The 15,348-nt window shown below is 47.3% G+C and overlaps 2 protein-coding genes across 2 annotated transcripts in view; one reads left to right on the top strand and one right to left on the bottom strand.

Annotated features, from left to right (window-relative positions):
* Positions 1–485: 485 nt before the first annotated feature.
* On the bottom strand, positions 486–13,123 carry NUDT2 (nudix hydrolase 2). Its single transcript, XM_035016462.1, has 3 exons — positions 12,996–13,123; positions 2,899–3,039; positions 486–1,082 (listed from the first exon to the last, which is right to left on the bottom strand). The coding sequence occupies exons 2-3, from the start codon at positions 3,023–3,025 to the stop codon at positions 766–768; spliced, it is 444 nt and encodes a 147-aa protein (XP_034872353.1). The 5' UTR covers positions 3,026–3,039; positions 12,996–13,123; the 3' UTR covers positions 486–765.
* Positions 13,124–13,226: 103 nt separating this feature from the next.
* KIF24 (kinesin family member 24) overlaps positions 13,227–15,348 on the top strand; it is an 81,476-nt gene continuing 79,354 nt past the window's right edge. Inside the window, exon 1 of the mRNA XM_035016458.1 lies at positions 13,227–13,391. The gene's annotated coding sequence lies outside the window, so the exon portion shown is untranslated. The remainder of the gene's footprint in view (positions 13,392–15,348) is intronic.

The following is a 15,348-nucleotide window of genomic DNA, read 5'->3' on the forward strand; positions in this document are numbered from 1 at the left end:
TGACCTCAGCCATGCTGACCAGGTCCGGTGACTCATGGGGTCCATGTGTCACAGGCCTGGTGGTCCAGAGTTGTCTGTCCCTTGTCTCCCTCTTGTGACCTGGGATATGTCACAGATTCCCTGGGTCTCTATTTTAGGAAGTTATCAACTGAGCACCCACGACATGTGCCTGGTGCCAGGGAGAGGGTGCATCAGTGAGTAGAACACACCCAATTCCTGTGCTCTGGCCCCACTGGCTTGTATATCCTGTCCGACTACAGGTCACAGTCTCGGGTACACTGGCGGGCTGGGGTCAGAGTGTTTGCAGTTCCTGAGGCAGGAGAACCACCCTGGCAGCGTCTGCTCTCTCCTCTCCCAATTCCTCCCTCAGCTTCTCTGGGGCATAGTGCATGGTCACAAGATTCTCTCTGGCTAAGGTCGGAGCTCCATTTCACTTTAGCTTTCTCCGCACCAAGGGCAAGAGTCCAAGAAATAAAGACAACAGGTTAGATGGACAGATAAACTGCCTGAAGTTTATTTATAAAATACAAGGACGAACTTACTGCGCCTAGACTTTTTCTTTTTTTAAACTCCTCATTTGCCTTCCTTTTCACCCAGCTGAGACGTTTGTTTGCTCTCCTCTGAAGTTCTCAGCTGATTTTACTAACCGATCTGCTCTTTGGTACGATGAGCCAAAGACCCACACAACCTTCCCCGGGCTGACACTGTTCATCTCAGAAGGCCCTCAAGGATCCCACTGAGGTAAATGACTCTGCTCTGGTCAGCTCAGGATGCTGAGGAGCAGAGAAACTGGTGTCCTTTTTGGAGTGCGGCCTGCATCTCCTTGAACTGAGCCAACTGGCAGGCCTCGTCCAGCCCCAGCCAGCGGTAGGCCTGGTGCTCCTGGGAGAGGCGGATCTCCACATTGTAGTCCTTCACCTCGGCCAGCCAGTAGATGACTGTTTTAGGCTTCTTCCTGGCCACATAATTGAGCTCCATTCTGAACCCCTCAATGATGGTCAGCTGGCCGGCTGCTATGCCGGCTTCCTCCTGAGTCTCCCGCAAGGCCGTTTCCAAGTCATTTTCTCCTGGTTCCACATGGCCTGGTTAGGAGAAAAAGAGGAAAGGGAGCAAGAGAGACTCTTCAGCAAAGGTGGAATTTTCAGGTCTGACGATTAAAGATGGGGGTCTTTGGCGGCTTTTCTAGATGTTGCTAGGCTCAAGGGGGCCTAGAGATCGGCAATATCCTAACTAGGCCTAGGAATGGGGCGCAGAGCCGGTAGCGTCTGGGCAATTCCTCCTCCCCACCCCATCTTCTCTGCAGAGAGTTAAACAGACCATGTGTTTGGCAAGTCTGGTCTAGAAGATGGCTCTTCAGTGGTGAGAGAGATGGCCTCCCTCAGACCTCTGCTTTAGCCTTTGGAGCCTTCCTCATCCCATGTTCTCAGGGAGCCCTTTCCCTTGGAGACCTTAAATCGATTTTCTGAAGGAGGGGCAGTCCCTTCTTGGCAGACAGGAGCTGGCTAAGGAGGGAGCACTTTGCCTACAGTCTACAGTGAGGACTTAACACTGTCTTAGTTGGTCCCTGAAGTCCCAGGGCCAACAGGTTCCAAGCCCTGCACTGCAGCCCCAGCAGCTGTTTCCAAGTAGCTATCAAGGCTTTTCCACGTTGTTTTCATCTTTCTAACGGAGCAAGGCCAGATTCCAGTTTCACAGGGAAATTCCTGATGGGAACTTAGACTAAGGACAAGCTGAGAGCCAGTTCTAAGAAAATTTGTTGGCAAGACCCAAACCCAAGGAGACAGCTGCCAAGAAACTGTTGTAGGAGAGCTTGAAGCTCTGCAGACTGGGAGCAGCCCTCAGTCTTGCCTCCAGGCCTTCCCTGCAAATTCTCAGCCTGCCTGGAGGGGCCAAGAAGGACAGGGAGGAGTCTGGCAGCCTCTGTCAACACAGGGCTCCAGCAAGTTGCTGGGGGCCTCCTGGTTCAGGAGCTCCTGGGGAGCAGGAATTGTTAGCTGTTCCTGTCTTGGTTCCGAGACGGGACTATATCCTAGCTCTCCTCCTTCCCAGGGGTTCTCACAGCAGTGCCCTGAGTCAGAGAGGTTGCTGCACAGCTCCCACAGAGTCAGGACTTAAAAACCCAACCTAGCTCATGGCTTCTGGAGAATTTTCTCTGTATAGCACCTCATGCAGCCGTGTACACAAAGCCAGATAGGTACTGCATGGGGGGGGCGGGGAGAGAGGGGTGCTGGTGGTGAGAGAGGTGAGCTGATCCTCACACCCCATCCGCACTCAGAAGTGTGGGGAATCTCTGAACATGCCCTTCCCAATAGCATCTGTGCTCCATCTTCCCATCAGTGTTAACAGGACAACCTCTCCCTAGGCCCAAGCGGGACAAAATTTGGAGAGGTCCTTTGAAATCTTTCAGTGAGAGGTACTATGCAATGACTTTGGCAATCAGGAGATAAGTGTGAATATTCCTATTCACTTCTGTCCCTTTCTTTCACCTTATTTCTCCTTAGTGAAATGCAAATGTGCAAAGTTCATTTCCTGTTCCCCTTTCCTTATTTTCCTCCAACCCTGGATCCTTGTTCACCCCTCTCCCACAGCACTCCCCTTTAAAGTCTCTGCTCCATTCTGTCTGGGGACTGCTCACACAGGGCTCCTGACCTGTAACCCAGTAATGACTAGACCCCAAGGTCCCCAATTCCCAGCACAGTGCCTTTTCTCCATTTACCACAGAGGCTGGTGCTCCAGTGAAACATACACACACACACACACACACACACACACACACACACACACGCTGCTTCTGCCCTGGGATTCAATCACAGAGTTCTACTTCCAGTCACTGGGACGTAAGCTTTATGGGGTGCCTGATAGGGTACTTTCTCGAGAGCCAGCCCCTCTGCCTTGCACCTTTGGGAGGAGTCCAGTGATGAATGCCGTCTGATGCCTGCAGCAGTAGAAACTCAATTGCAGGTTTGTCCACCGTGGGAATGAGGCATCTTCGGAAGATGATCAAGCCACATGCTCTCAGGGCCATGGTCTATTTGAGGACTTAAGAAGATGGGAGACATTGGGAAGTTACGCAAAACAGGAGGATCCATCCTGGGGGCAGCATCTCGTGCTGGGGAGTAGCACAGAGCAGCTAATAGTGACCTCATCAACTACAGAAAAAGGCAGCATTCCAAGGACCGGTGGGGGGAAATGAGGAATCAGAGACTGATTTGTGAATGATGGTAGGACCCTGGCCCCTACCCTGTCTGTGCAGCTCTATCCCAACTCCTCCAGGTCTCCCTGCTAAGACACAGGGCTGGTGTGAGTGTGTTAAGAGACCGGAGGTCCTTGGAGGCAAACCCACTGAACCTGTAGAGATGCTGGAAATAGGAGAGATGAGGAACATCATCATCAAACCTATGGTCCCATTTCCCTCAGCCTCCAGCCTGAGTCTGCGGGGCAGAGACTCCAACGATGGGGTTTCTGATGGCCTGAGGGGTCACTTAGGAAAGGTAGCTTGCTGTACTAAAAACATTTTAGAATGTTATACATTCACATGGTGCAAAATTCAAAGTACAAAAAGACACAGTAGAAAGTCTTTTTCCCACCCAATGAGAAGCACACTAGCATAGTGGGTCAAGAGTGTGACTCTGCAGCCTGGGGTCAAGTTCTGACTTTGCCATTTATTCACTGTGTGCTTAGCTCCTAAGCCTCAGTTTCCTCTGCTGTGAGACAGGATAGTAACAGTTCTACCTCAAAGGGTTGCTGTGAGGATCACATGACTTAACTTTTGTAAAGGGCTTTAGAACAGCGCCTGGCACGTAATGAGCACTCGGTAGGTTTCAATATGCATAGGAAAATGTCTGGAAGGATACACATCATTAATAGTGTTTTCTGGAGGACGAGATTATGGCGAGACTTTCATTTTCTAGTCCCTATATTTCTGCCTTGTTTGGAAGTTCACAGAGAACATTTATTAATTTTATAATCACCAATTCAGTAAAGACTAAAATGTTTTAGTCTTTTCCATTTCAGTTACTTTTATTTTAAGATTTTCTTTTTATTTGAGAGAGAGCACAAGCAGGGAGGAGAGGGAGAAGCAAGCTCCCTATGAGCAGGGAGCCCGATGCAGGACTTGATCCCAGGACCCTGAGATCATGACCTGAGCCGAAGGTAGACACTTAACCGATTGAGCCACCCAGGTGCCCCTCAGTTACTTTTCTTTCCATTTCAGAAAAGAACGTCCACAACAACAAAAGACAGAAAGGGAGAAGAGTAGGAGTACCTGCAGCAGTGAAAAAACAATTCATCATCTGAAGGGGGACATGTCATCAAGGTAACAAAAAATATGGAAGATCTCTTATGTAAGCCCTCGCTAAAGAAAATGTGTCATTGGTTCGGTCAACAAATATTTACTGAGTACTGACTATGTAATAAGTACTGTGCTAGGCCTCTGCTCTCATGCAGTTTATATTCTAATGGGAGAGGCAGACTTTTTTTAAAGATTTATTTATTTATTTATTTATTTGAGAGAGAGAATGAGATAGAGCATGAGAGGGGGGAGGGTCAGAGGGAGAAGCAGACTCCCCGCTGAGCAGGGAGCCCGATGTGGGACTCGATCCCAGGACTCCAGGATCATGACCTGAGCCGAAGGCAGTCGCCTAAACAACTGAGCCACCCAGGCGCCCCAAGATTTATTTATTTATTTTAGAGAGAGTGTGTACATGAGCTGGTTGGGGGGGGAAGAAGGGGGGGAAAGAATCTCAAGCAGATTCCATGCTGAGCTCAGAGCCCATCCTGGGGCTTGATCCCACAACCCTGAGATCATGACCTAAGCCCAAACCAAGAGTCAGACACTTAACCAGGTGCACCATCCAGATGCCCTGGAAGAGGCAGAATTTAATCAAATAATTAAGCAATTTAAAAAATAATTGCCAATAAGGTATGTGCTACAAAGGAAAAATGTGTGATAGGTAACCTGACCTTGTCTGAGGGATCAAGGAAGACTTCCTGGAAAAAGGGATGTTTGAGCAGAGAAGTAAGGATGAGTAAAAGGTAAGTTGGCAATGGGAAGGAGGGAGAAAGTATGTTCCAGGTGGAGGGGACAGCATGGGCAAAGGCCCTGAGGTAGGATGGCAGAACTGAAAGAAAATCAGGTGTCTCAATGCAGCAAAGGCCTAGGACAGTGGCCCAGGCAGGAAAAGACCTAAGTCAGTAGGGCCTCATCTGCAAGATTGCAGGGCCAAAGAAGGCGCTGCTGCACAGATAGCAGGGCTGAAGAGAGGATGGCTGGAGCTGGAGGGAATGTTCTCCACGGCCCCCATGCTGTTACTCAATCAAGATGAACCTGGGGGCACCTGGGTGGCTCAGTCAGTTGAGCGTCTGCCTTCGGCTCAGGTCATGGTCCTGGGATCGAGTCCTGCCATCGGGCTCCCTGCTCGGCGGGGAGTCTGCTTCTCCCTCTCTCTCTGACCCTGCCCCCACTTGTGCGTGCTCGCTCGCTCTCTCTCACTCTCTCAAATAAATAAATAAAATGTTAGGGGCGCCTGGGTGGCTCAGTCGTTAAGCATCTGCCTTCAGTTCAAGTCATGATCCCAGGGTCCTAGGATCGAGCCTCGCATCAGGCTCCCTGCTCTGTGGGAAGCCTGCTTCTCCCTCTCCCACTCTCCCTGCTTGTGTTCCTTCTCTTGCTGTGTCTCTCTCTGTCAAATAAGTAAATAAAATCTTAAATAAATAAATAAATAAATAAATAAATAAATAAATAAAATGTTTACAAAAAAAAAAAAGATGAGCCTGCATCTGTCAAAGGCACAAAAATCAGACCCAAACTGAAACTCATTCCTTAGGACTGCCAACAGATGGTTTACCAAAAAACCAAATGCACGCAACACTGTGATCTTTCCAAATGTTTCTTTCCTTTTTTTTTTAGATCTTATTTCTTATTTATTTATTTGAGAGAGAGAGAGAGAGAGCATGAGCGGGGAGGGGAGGGGGCAGAGGGAGAAGAAGACTCCCCAGAGCAGGAGCCGCACATGGGGCTCCATCCCAGGATCCCAAGATCATGACCTGAGCGGAAGGCAAATGCTTAAACGACTGAGCCACCCAGACGCCCCGGTAGCAGGCTTTTTAAAACATTATATTCTATTTCCCTGGTCTCCCTATTATGCCAAGAATTTTCCCCATTCTGGAAACCAGAAAGAAGCACCCTGTCACCACAGAACTGGTGAACAGAGATTTCAAATTATTGGTTCCGGTTCAGGCAAAAACAGGTACCTGATCCCCTGCCCTCCTATCAAGCTGCTCATACAGTATTAGCAAGTTCCAGGTGAAGGGCACTTTGTTCCTGCTTTGGGTAGAGTCTCATGTAATGAATGTTGGAATCCCTAGATAGGCTTAGGGATCTAAGACTAGAGGGCAGTGCCCTGCCTTGGACAGGAAGCCCCAGAGCATTGCTCTACACCACAACCATCACCCATACATCATGGGGAAACAATAGTAGCTGGATGGGGGGGCCAAGAAAGACAGGCCTGGGGTGGCCATGTGGAGCCACTGGAAAGAGAGGAGCAGGCCAATATTTTCCCACGGGGGGAGAAGCTTAGGGTAGTGACAAGGGCACACCTCGCAAAAATGTATCTCAGTAGATACCAATGTGTAGGGATAACCACATCTAAGAACCAGACCAACCAGTGGTTCATCTCAATGGAACCAGAAGACCTAGAATCAAGAACTAGGATCAGATGTCCACTTTCTCCCTATGCTATGGACCCATGGAGAGGACAGTTGTTCTAGAAAGGCAAAACTCTGATCTACCCTTTTCAGTTGCTTGGCTTGAGCCAGCTATTCTCTAGAATTTCTCTCCTTCCCCATACACATTACTTCCTACTCATGCTTTCAGAAGCAGCTCTCTTCTGTGAAGCCTTCTGGCTTCTAATCATCTCATCTTCTGGGCCTTCAACACGGCTTGAATAAACTTCTGTAGGGTTGATCGGAGAATACTATGAGACAATTAAGGATTTAGTGTAGGGATTAGATCTTGTGCAATTATGGAAGTCGATGGAGAAATCCATGCAACTCTGTCACCTCTGCATCCGGTGTTGAGGCTGAAGTCTCTATAGGTCAGCAAGGCCAGCAGTTGGGAAGGGAAGCTGGATGCGAGGTGGAGGAGAGCGAGGAAAACTGGAACTTGTGAAGACAAACCGGATCCTATGAGGACAAGTAGAACTCCTGAGGACACACTGAAACCTGTGACTTCCTTTCACCATCTCCAAGCTCATTAACGTGGGTAACTTCGAGAAGCTGGAGCCCTTTGCCATAGAGCTGAATGTTCATCTGGCCCAGCACCCAGAGTATCTGAAGGAGTAGATTCCGCAGGAGTTGGGGAGCTGCAGGCCTGGGTGCTTTATCCGGCACCAATAAGGTGAACCCGCAGATCAGCATCCAAACAAAGGTATGCACTGCCACATGCTTGGTATCCTGCTCTGTCTTTCACAGTGTGCTGGCTGCTACTTCACTGCAGCTTTCCAAATCGTGCACACGATTTTCTTGAGGTCGACCCTAACTTGGAACCATATAGGAAGGGAATCCTGGGAAACACAGTTCCAGCTCAGCCAAGTGGACACAGTACAAAGCCACCACGAGCCCAGTACCTAGTCTGGTAAGTCTCAGGCTGTACCTTTGGCAGGGAAGGTCCAGACTGTGCACTCTGTCTCCTTGGAACCCAGCACAGCAACTCTCAACAGATGTTCACTGACTCAACAGAACACTCTCCCCACATCCCACTCGAACAAATGCGCAGGGTATGCTCTGGGATTTTGGGAAATAGCCCAGTGTTTTCCTGAAGAGTGCCATTTACATAAAAGTCAATGGAGCTATTGTTGTAGGTTTTCTGTTTTTCTGGAGACCATGGAGTGAAACTGTCCTGGGGTTTGAAAGAGGCCAGCTTATAGAGACACACACACACACACACACACAAGACTCCAAGTGGATTCAAACCTCAGGGGGTTAAAGAACACAGCATCCAATATGCAAATGTGCTTGCAGCCAGGATTGCAGAGATGAGAACTCCAGGCTGACAGCAGGCAATTCACACTTCAGAAAAGTGGCAAAGTGCCTTAGGTGGTTAAAAAAAACCTGAACAAAAAAACTCCTCAATGTCATCAGAAGGTTCCAGAAGCTAAGGAAAAGTGCTCTTGCCTTTCTCTATATATACATTTCCCTTACAGCTTAGGAGGTTCAGGACCTAGGTGCCAAAAAATAATTCACAGATAAATGGCTGTACTGATGTGTTGTGTTCTAATGTTTTCATCAAATTAATCAGTGTGCAATTGCAAGCATAGCTCAACCCCCAAAAGCCCTCACAAATATACCTTTAGATACAGAAAGAGTTCCCCCAATCCTCTCAGCGTGTTCCTTATAATCTAAAAGCCTTTTAGCAGAAACTCTTTCATGCCACCATGTTATCAATTAAGCCTCGACATTGTGCCAGCTACATTGTGCAAGGTTCTTTGAGTGTGTGTTTTTCAATGTTCAAGACAAATCTGAATCATAAGCAGGATTGTCTCCAGTTTTGGATGAGGAAACTAAGATTCAAAAAGGTTAAAATACTAGCCCAAGAGCATAGCTGGTCTGTGAATGGCAAGATTTGAATCCAAGTAAGCCTAACTCCGAAGTGTATATTTTTACCCCCTTCCACAGCTCTGCTTAATGTGAAAGAGCAGAGCTTAGAGCACAGATGGTCCTGAGAGAGGACATGCAAATAATTCATACAATTATTTCCAGTTCCCAAATTCCCAGGATTTTTAAGGTACCTGGCTGGAATCCTTTCCACAGGACAGGTTTTAGTTGGGGTGGAGGAGGGAGGGTGTGTAGATGAAGGTCCTCGTGCCCAGAGTTGACCCTGGAGAGGTAAAGTGTAGCCTGAGGCCCTGAAACTTGGCCTATCTGATAAGAGTTTCTGTGGGTCCTCTGCTTTTTCTCTGAGAAGCAGGAACCTAAAATCACATGTTCAAAACCTTATCAGGTAGCCTGGGGGTTCCCAACAACCAAGTGTTGGGAATACCTTTAATGCTAGCCTTGGACAAACACACAAGCAACTAACTTAGGGTGCTGGTATCCAGGAAAGTTGCCCAGGCCACTCCACTGTGAGGAGGAAGGCCAACTCTGCCTGCCCACAAGCAATTCCCACTGCTCAGTTTTCCCTTTCCTCCGACATCATAATGGTCTTTTCTGATTCTCCAACTCCCCTCTTCCCTTTCAAAGGACTGAACAGAAATGAGGTGCCCATCTGTGAATTAAGCTCTTTCTTGTAAAAACAACAACAAAAAGAGAAAAAGGAAAAGGAAAGAAAAGGAAAAAGCTCCCAACTACTGTGAATAAATTGAGACAAAGAAAATGTTCCCTCAAATGCACCTTTTCCTAGACATCTGCCACTCTCTTTTCTCATAGAAACCAACCTGCTGAGTCATCTTGCTATCTTGGCTATTTGGCTGAGGGCAGAAACAGGAGATTTCACCTGTAATGGCATGAATATTGGCTTCTAGGATGAGGCCAAAGTCAGACAAGGTTGGAACAAAAATCATTCCTAGTAAAGAGGATCTGTTAAGTGGCCTATTAGTGCCATCTGCTGTACAATTCTAGAAAGCAAACATGGGGAATTCTAATATTAGAGCCTGAAGGGATTTACTTACTCATGTAACATCTGTTGAGTGTGTCCCCTTTGACAAGCAGTGTGACAGGATTGAAGAGTGGATATGAATCTGAGTATTATAAAGCCACAGCTTTCTAAGTGTTCACAGCCTCATGAAAGTGGAAGGTACTTAGACAAGTTGCCAGTTTATTTTGTGCACCATAGGGGTATGTATAAGATGGAAAGGAAGCAACGAAGCGAGAGTGATTATCTTTAGGTCAAAGGGGCACCCCGTAGGATTCTGAAGGATGGCTAGGAATTCACCAGGCAGAATAAAGGTGGAGGCAAGGGGCATTCCAGGCAAAGGGAGGAGTGTGGGTAAAGACCCTCAAGCACAAAATGACATTCCACTGATAAACAGTTTGTAGGCAATGAGGAGGAGCCTTTGACTGGTTTTAGGCAGGGCTGCCAATATGGTCAGACTGACATTTTACAAAAACGAATTCTGGCAGCAAGGAAGGTGGAGAATGGATTAGAAGATTGGAGGCAGGAAGACCAACCAGTCACAAGCTTTTTGCCAACAACAGTCCAGATGACAAATGATACAGAGTTAAATTAAGGCAGAGACCCCGAGAAAGGAGAGGAAGGGATGAATTTGAGAGATATCTCAAAAAGAAAACCAACAGTATTTAATGTTTCATTGTCCAAGGAAGAGGGGTGGGGGAGAGGGGAGAAGAGAGAGAGAGAGGGAGGGAGAGGTTGTTTGGTTTGGGTGACTAGAGAAGTTGGTGGAGTAGGGAGTAGAAAGTAAGCTAATGATTTGTTTGGGAAAAGATGAATCTGAAGTGCTGTTGACTACCCACACGGTAAATGAACAGAGGGAATCGTGCTCAGTGATCATCTCATTCCATCTCTTCATTTCCAAAGGTGAAAATTTCCTACTGGAGAAAGATTTTGCTCCCACCATAGATACCTCTGCAAGCCACCTCCCTCCACTTGGGTAAGTCTGCCTGTGCATCTGGTATTCAAAGCATTTTATCCTCCTTCAGACAGAAACAACATGGAAAAGCATGGCTAACTTTGCAGTGAAAAAGACCCAGCTCCCTAATTCAACAGTTGTATTACTTTAAGCAAAATACTTCTCTAAGCCTCATTTTCCTCATCTGTAGAATGAGGGTAACTTCTACTTTACATGATTGTTGTAGAGTTTAAAAAACATATATATAGGATCTGACATATCAGAAGTACTGAATATATATGAGTCACTTTCACTCCTGTTATCATAAAAGGTCATCAAGAAGCTTCTGTGTTAGGTTTTTGGTTTTTTTTTTTTAAGATTTTATTTATTTATTTGACAGAGATAGAGAGCACAAGTAGGCGGAGAGGGAGAAGCAGACTCTCCACTGAGCAAGGAGCCCGACGTGGGGCTCGATCCCAGGGATCATGACCTGAGCCGAAGGCAGCCGCTTAACCGACTGAGCCACCCAGGTGCCCCTTCTGTGTTATGTTTTAATTGCAAGCTCTTAGCTTCTATTGATAGTTGAATCAAGAAATGGCTTTTCAGGGGCTCCTGGGTGGCTCAGTTGGTTAAGCGACTGCCTTCGGCTCAGGTCATGATCCTGGAGTCCCTGGATGGAGTCCCGCATCAGGCTCCCTGCTCGGCAGGGAGTCTGCTTCTCCCTCTGACCCTCCCCACTCTCATGTGCTCTCTCTCATTCTCTCTCTCTCAAATAAATAAATAAAAAATCTTAAAAAAAAAAAAAAGAAATGGCTTTTCATAATTCCAGCAAAACTGCTGGTGAACACACTGTTCACCACACCATTATATTCCTTATGCATAAAGTACCACAAGATAAATTCCTTTCAATAAGTACTAGGAAGAAAAAAAAAAAATAAGTACTAGGAAGAAATTTCACTCTTTTGCGAAAAATGGTTTCCTTAATTATTTCTCTGACAAGTTTTGAGCTAAATTGGGTACTTGCAGTAAGTCTACTGGCCTTGTTAGCTAGTATATTTGTTTGTTTCTATTATGAAGGTAATAGGTACCATTTTTTGAGGGGTTACTGCTTGCCAGGCATTGTGCCAAGTGCTTTACTTTCATTATTTCACTTAATCTTCACAACAACCCTCTGAGTCTTTCCCGCAATTTTTCAGAAGAGGAAAAAGGAAAGCAGGTCTGCCTGATTCCCAACATCATTGCTCTTAACCTCGACTCTGTATTAGCGTTTTACATTTGGCTATTTGATTGCATTGTTTCTTTTTTTTTTTTTTTTAAGATTTTATTTATTTATTCATGAGAGAGAGAGAGAGAAAGGCAGAGGGAGAAGCAGGCTCCCAAGGAGCAGGGAGCCCGATGCGGGACTCGATCCCAGGACCCTGAGATCATGACCTGAGCCGAAGGCAGACGCTTAACCATCTGAGCCACCCAGGCGCCCTCTTTTCTTTTCTTTTTTTTTTTTAAGATTTTATTTATTTGACAGAGAGTGAGTTAGCGAGAGTAGGAACACAAGCAGGGGGAGTGGGAGAGGGAAAAGCAGGTTTCCCGCCGAGCAGGGAGCCCGAGGAGAGGCTCAATCCCAGGACCCTGGGATCATGACCTCAGTTGAAGGCAGACGCTTAATGGCTGAGCCACCCAGGCGCCCCGGAAGAGCTCCCTTGTTTGACTCCAGAAGGAGATGGTTTCATCATTCTCTGCTGCCTTCTTTCCAGTGTGAACATAGTTACCAGCACAGCCGTTAGCCATGGCCCAGACGAGGCTCGGCTCAGAGCTGGCCAGGGGGCATCTGGCGATAATCCAGGAGCGTGGAGACCGTTCTCCCGCAGTTATTCTCCGACCTTTCTCCACCCCTATTTTCTTTCCCTTTTTTCGGAGATACAATAACAAATACATAGGGCCCCCAAACCGGGCCAGAACAAAGGAAAAGGAAGTTCTGTTTTAGATGGTGGGACTCTGGTGTGATTTTCTTTTTTTACTACTGCTAATTGCCAAGATATTATCTATTCAATAAATGAAGCCATTAGAACATACAAAATCTCTTCTGGAAAGCAGACAGGGTATAAAGGGTAACAAAGTGAAACAGGCCAACGGCACTCCTGCCGCCGGTCCCTAAACCCGGAACTCTGGAATTCCGACGTCCCACCCCATCACCACCAGCAAGCGGGCCAGCAGTGCTCAGAGCCATAGAACCCTCCCCTCTCCCTGAGCATAGAGGAAAACTGAGGTCCTGCGAGCGGCCAGGGCCTGGCGAGCCCACGCCTCACTGAGAGCCTGGTGCGTCCACCCTTGACGGTGCAGCGACGGGAGATTATTCAGCTGCAGAGTCCCATCGCTCCAACGATCAGTTCCTCCGTGGAGCCCTGCACCCAGATCCCCCTCTCTAACACTACTCACCCAAAGCTCAGGGCGGCAGGAGGCAGGCCTTGAACAGAAAGGGGGAGTACGACGACCAATCCGGAAGGTTCGGTTGCGCTTAGAGCGACCAACAGGGTAGAGTAGAAGGTCCCTCCACCCGCCTCAAAGATGCCGTACTTTCACTTAGAACGTCGCGAGATCTTCACTCATGCGATATGATTGGTTGAAAGACGCAGCTTGAGAGTTACGCCCACTGCTTCCTTGGATCCCTGATTGGTCTTCTCGAGAAGAAGGCCTCTAACGTCAACGAGCTCCCCCGGCGCCCATTGGTGGATGAGGCGGGGCTGCCGGCGCGCGGGCGCCGGCGCGGGCGTTCGAACCCGCGCTTGGTGGCGTTACCATGGGGATGCGGCCTGGCCGGCGCCTCAAAAACTGGTGAGTTGACAGCACGCCCGCCAACTTTGGGGCTCTCTCCTGTCGGCATTGTCTTCTGTCCTCAGGGTTGACCGAGGGGGAACTTGGAAGCCACCGAGGTGAGAAATGGTGGGGAGAACCGGGGAAGAGAGGGGTAGGCTCTGCCCCGCGGGAGGGGGCACGCTGGACGCCTACAGAGCGTGAGAGGAGGCGGCGGTTGCAAGGAAACCCGGGTTTGGCCTCTCCTGGTTGTTCGAACGCTCACCTCCTCTCCTGCCCTTCATCCCCTTATCTCTGCCTTTTCTTCAGTGATTATCTCGAGCGCTACTTCTCCCATGAAGCCTTTCTGAGTCTCGAAATCTTCTTGCCTTTGAACCCATGGCCCTGAGTGGAACCTTAGAGCACTTCTATTCGGCCTTGGGTTATTTGGGTACTTCCGTGAGCCTCGTTCTCCTCGTTCCTCCCATATAATTTAGAGGTTTTTGAGGCAGAGCGACCATCTTTGATTCCCAGTGTCTTACACACAGTAGAGTTTTCAGGAAATACTTGTTGAGTTGAGTTTAATTCACCACAGATGGATTGGGTTTCCCTCTATGCACTGCCCTGTTTTCCCTCCCGTTCAGAGGGGTTTTTGTTGTTGTTGTTTTTTATGGGAGTAGAGGGAGGGTACCCTAATCTCATATTCGGTAGAACCTGAAAGTCCACGGTTGGCCTTTCCACTGTTGGTGAAAGGAAAGGTTTTTGGAGTGTTTGCTAGAACTCTTCTGGTATTGTGGCTTTTAGTCTTGTTCTCCCAATGCTTTTATTAAACTTCTTAATGAGTCTTTGCTTAAAACAAACCATTCCTGTTGTTGCTGAACTCCAGGGGTATCTCAGTTTCTTAGTGACCCACAGCTGTTGTCACATTTTAAGAGTGCTGTGGAAACGGTTTTAAAGCATTTTCTCCTTTGTATTCTCCTTGTAGTCACTCTGCTTCAGGTGCATATAACAGCTGCCCTGGTAGTTGTCCATTCATCAGCTGTCCATGATAGAATTGCATTACCAAGACTGTTGTTTTGTCAACTCATAAGACTATATTGCCAGTCTGGATTGTTGATGATTCTCATGTGAAATTCATAGCTCAATGATTTTAATAAGAGGATTGAAAAAGTCAGATATAATAGCTGTGTTATTATTATCCTCTTATAAAAGTTTGACCACAACCATATAGCTAAACTGTAGATCTGTGACATGTAATGGAAACCAGATTGGGGATTCAGGGTTTGGCTTTGGCTCTGTCTCTGCTCACTGTGGCTGACTTTGCAAGTCACTTAGCCCTTTTAGACCTCACTTTTTTCAACTGGAAAATCAAAGTGTTGAATTATATTAGAATTCCTGTGACTCTACTATCAACTTAAGCAATTGGTTATTTTTTTAAAATTCCAGTATAGTTAACATACAATGTTACTAGTTGCAGGTGTACAATACACTGATTCAGTAATTCTCTACATTACTCAGTGATCATCATAAGTGTACTCAATCCCCTTCACCTGTTCACCCATTCCCTCCACCCACCTCCCCTCTGGTAACCATCAGTTTATTCTCTGTAGTTAAGAGTCTGTTTTTTGGTTTGTCTCTTTTTTTCTTAGCTCATTTGTTTCTTAAATTCCACGTAGGGGTGAAGTGATATAGTATTTGTCTTTCTCTGACTTACTTCACTTAGCATTTTAACCTCTAGATCCATCCATTTTGTTGCAAAATGGCAAGGTTGCATTTTTTTATGGCTCCATAATATTCCACTGTATATGTATTCTATCTTCTTTACCTGTTCATCTATTAAAGAATACTTGGGGGGCGCCTGGGTGGCTCAGTCATTGTCTGCCTTTGGCTCAGGCCATGATTCCAGGGTCCTGGGATTGAGACCCGCATCGGGCTCCCTGCTAGGCAGGAAGCCTGCTTCTCCCTCTCCCACTCCCCCTGCTTCTCCCTCTCCCACTCC

The sequence above is a fragment of the Mirounga leonina genome, unplaced genomic scaffold, assembly GCF_011800145.1.
Source record: "Mirounga leonina isolate KUSES-001 unplaced genomic scaffold, KU_Mleo_1.0 Mir_170, whole genome shotgun sequence".
NCBI classification, from domain to species: Eukaryota; Metazoa; Chordata; class Mammalia; order Carnivora; family Phocidae; genus Mirounga; species Mirounga leonina.

Bases quoted from the DNA above. Each gene is read 5' to 3' on its own strand.
- NUDT2 (XM_035016462.1), bottom strand. From the start codon at position 3,025: ATGGCCCTGAGAGCATGTGGCTTGATCATCTTCCGAAGATGCCTCATT. The intron at 1,083-2,898 runs GTGCAAGGCAGA...TCTCCTAACCAG, and splicing joins TCACTGGACTCCTCCCAAAG to GCCATGTGGAACCAGGAGAA.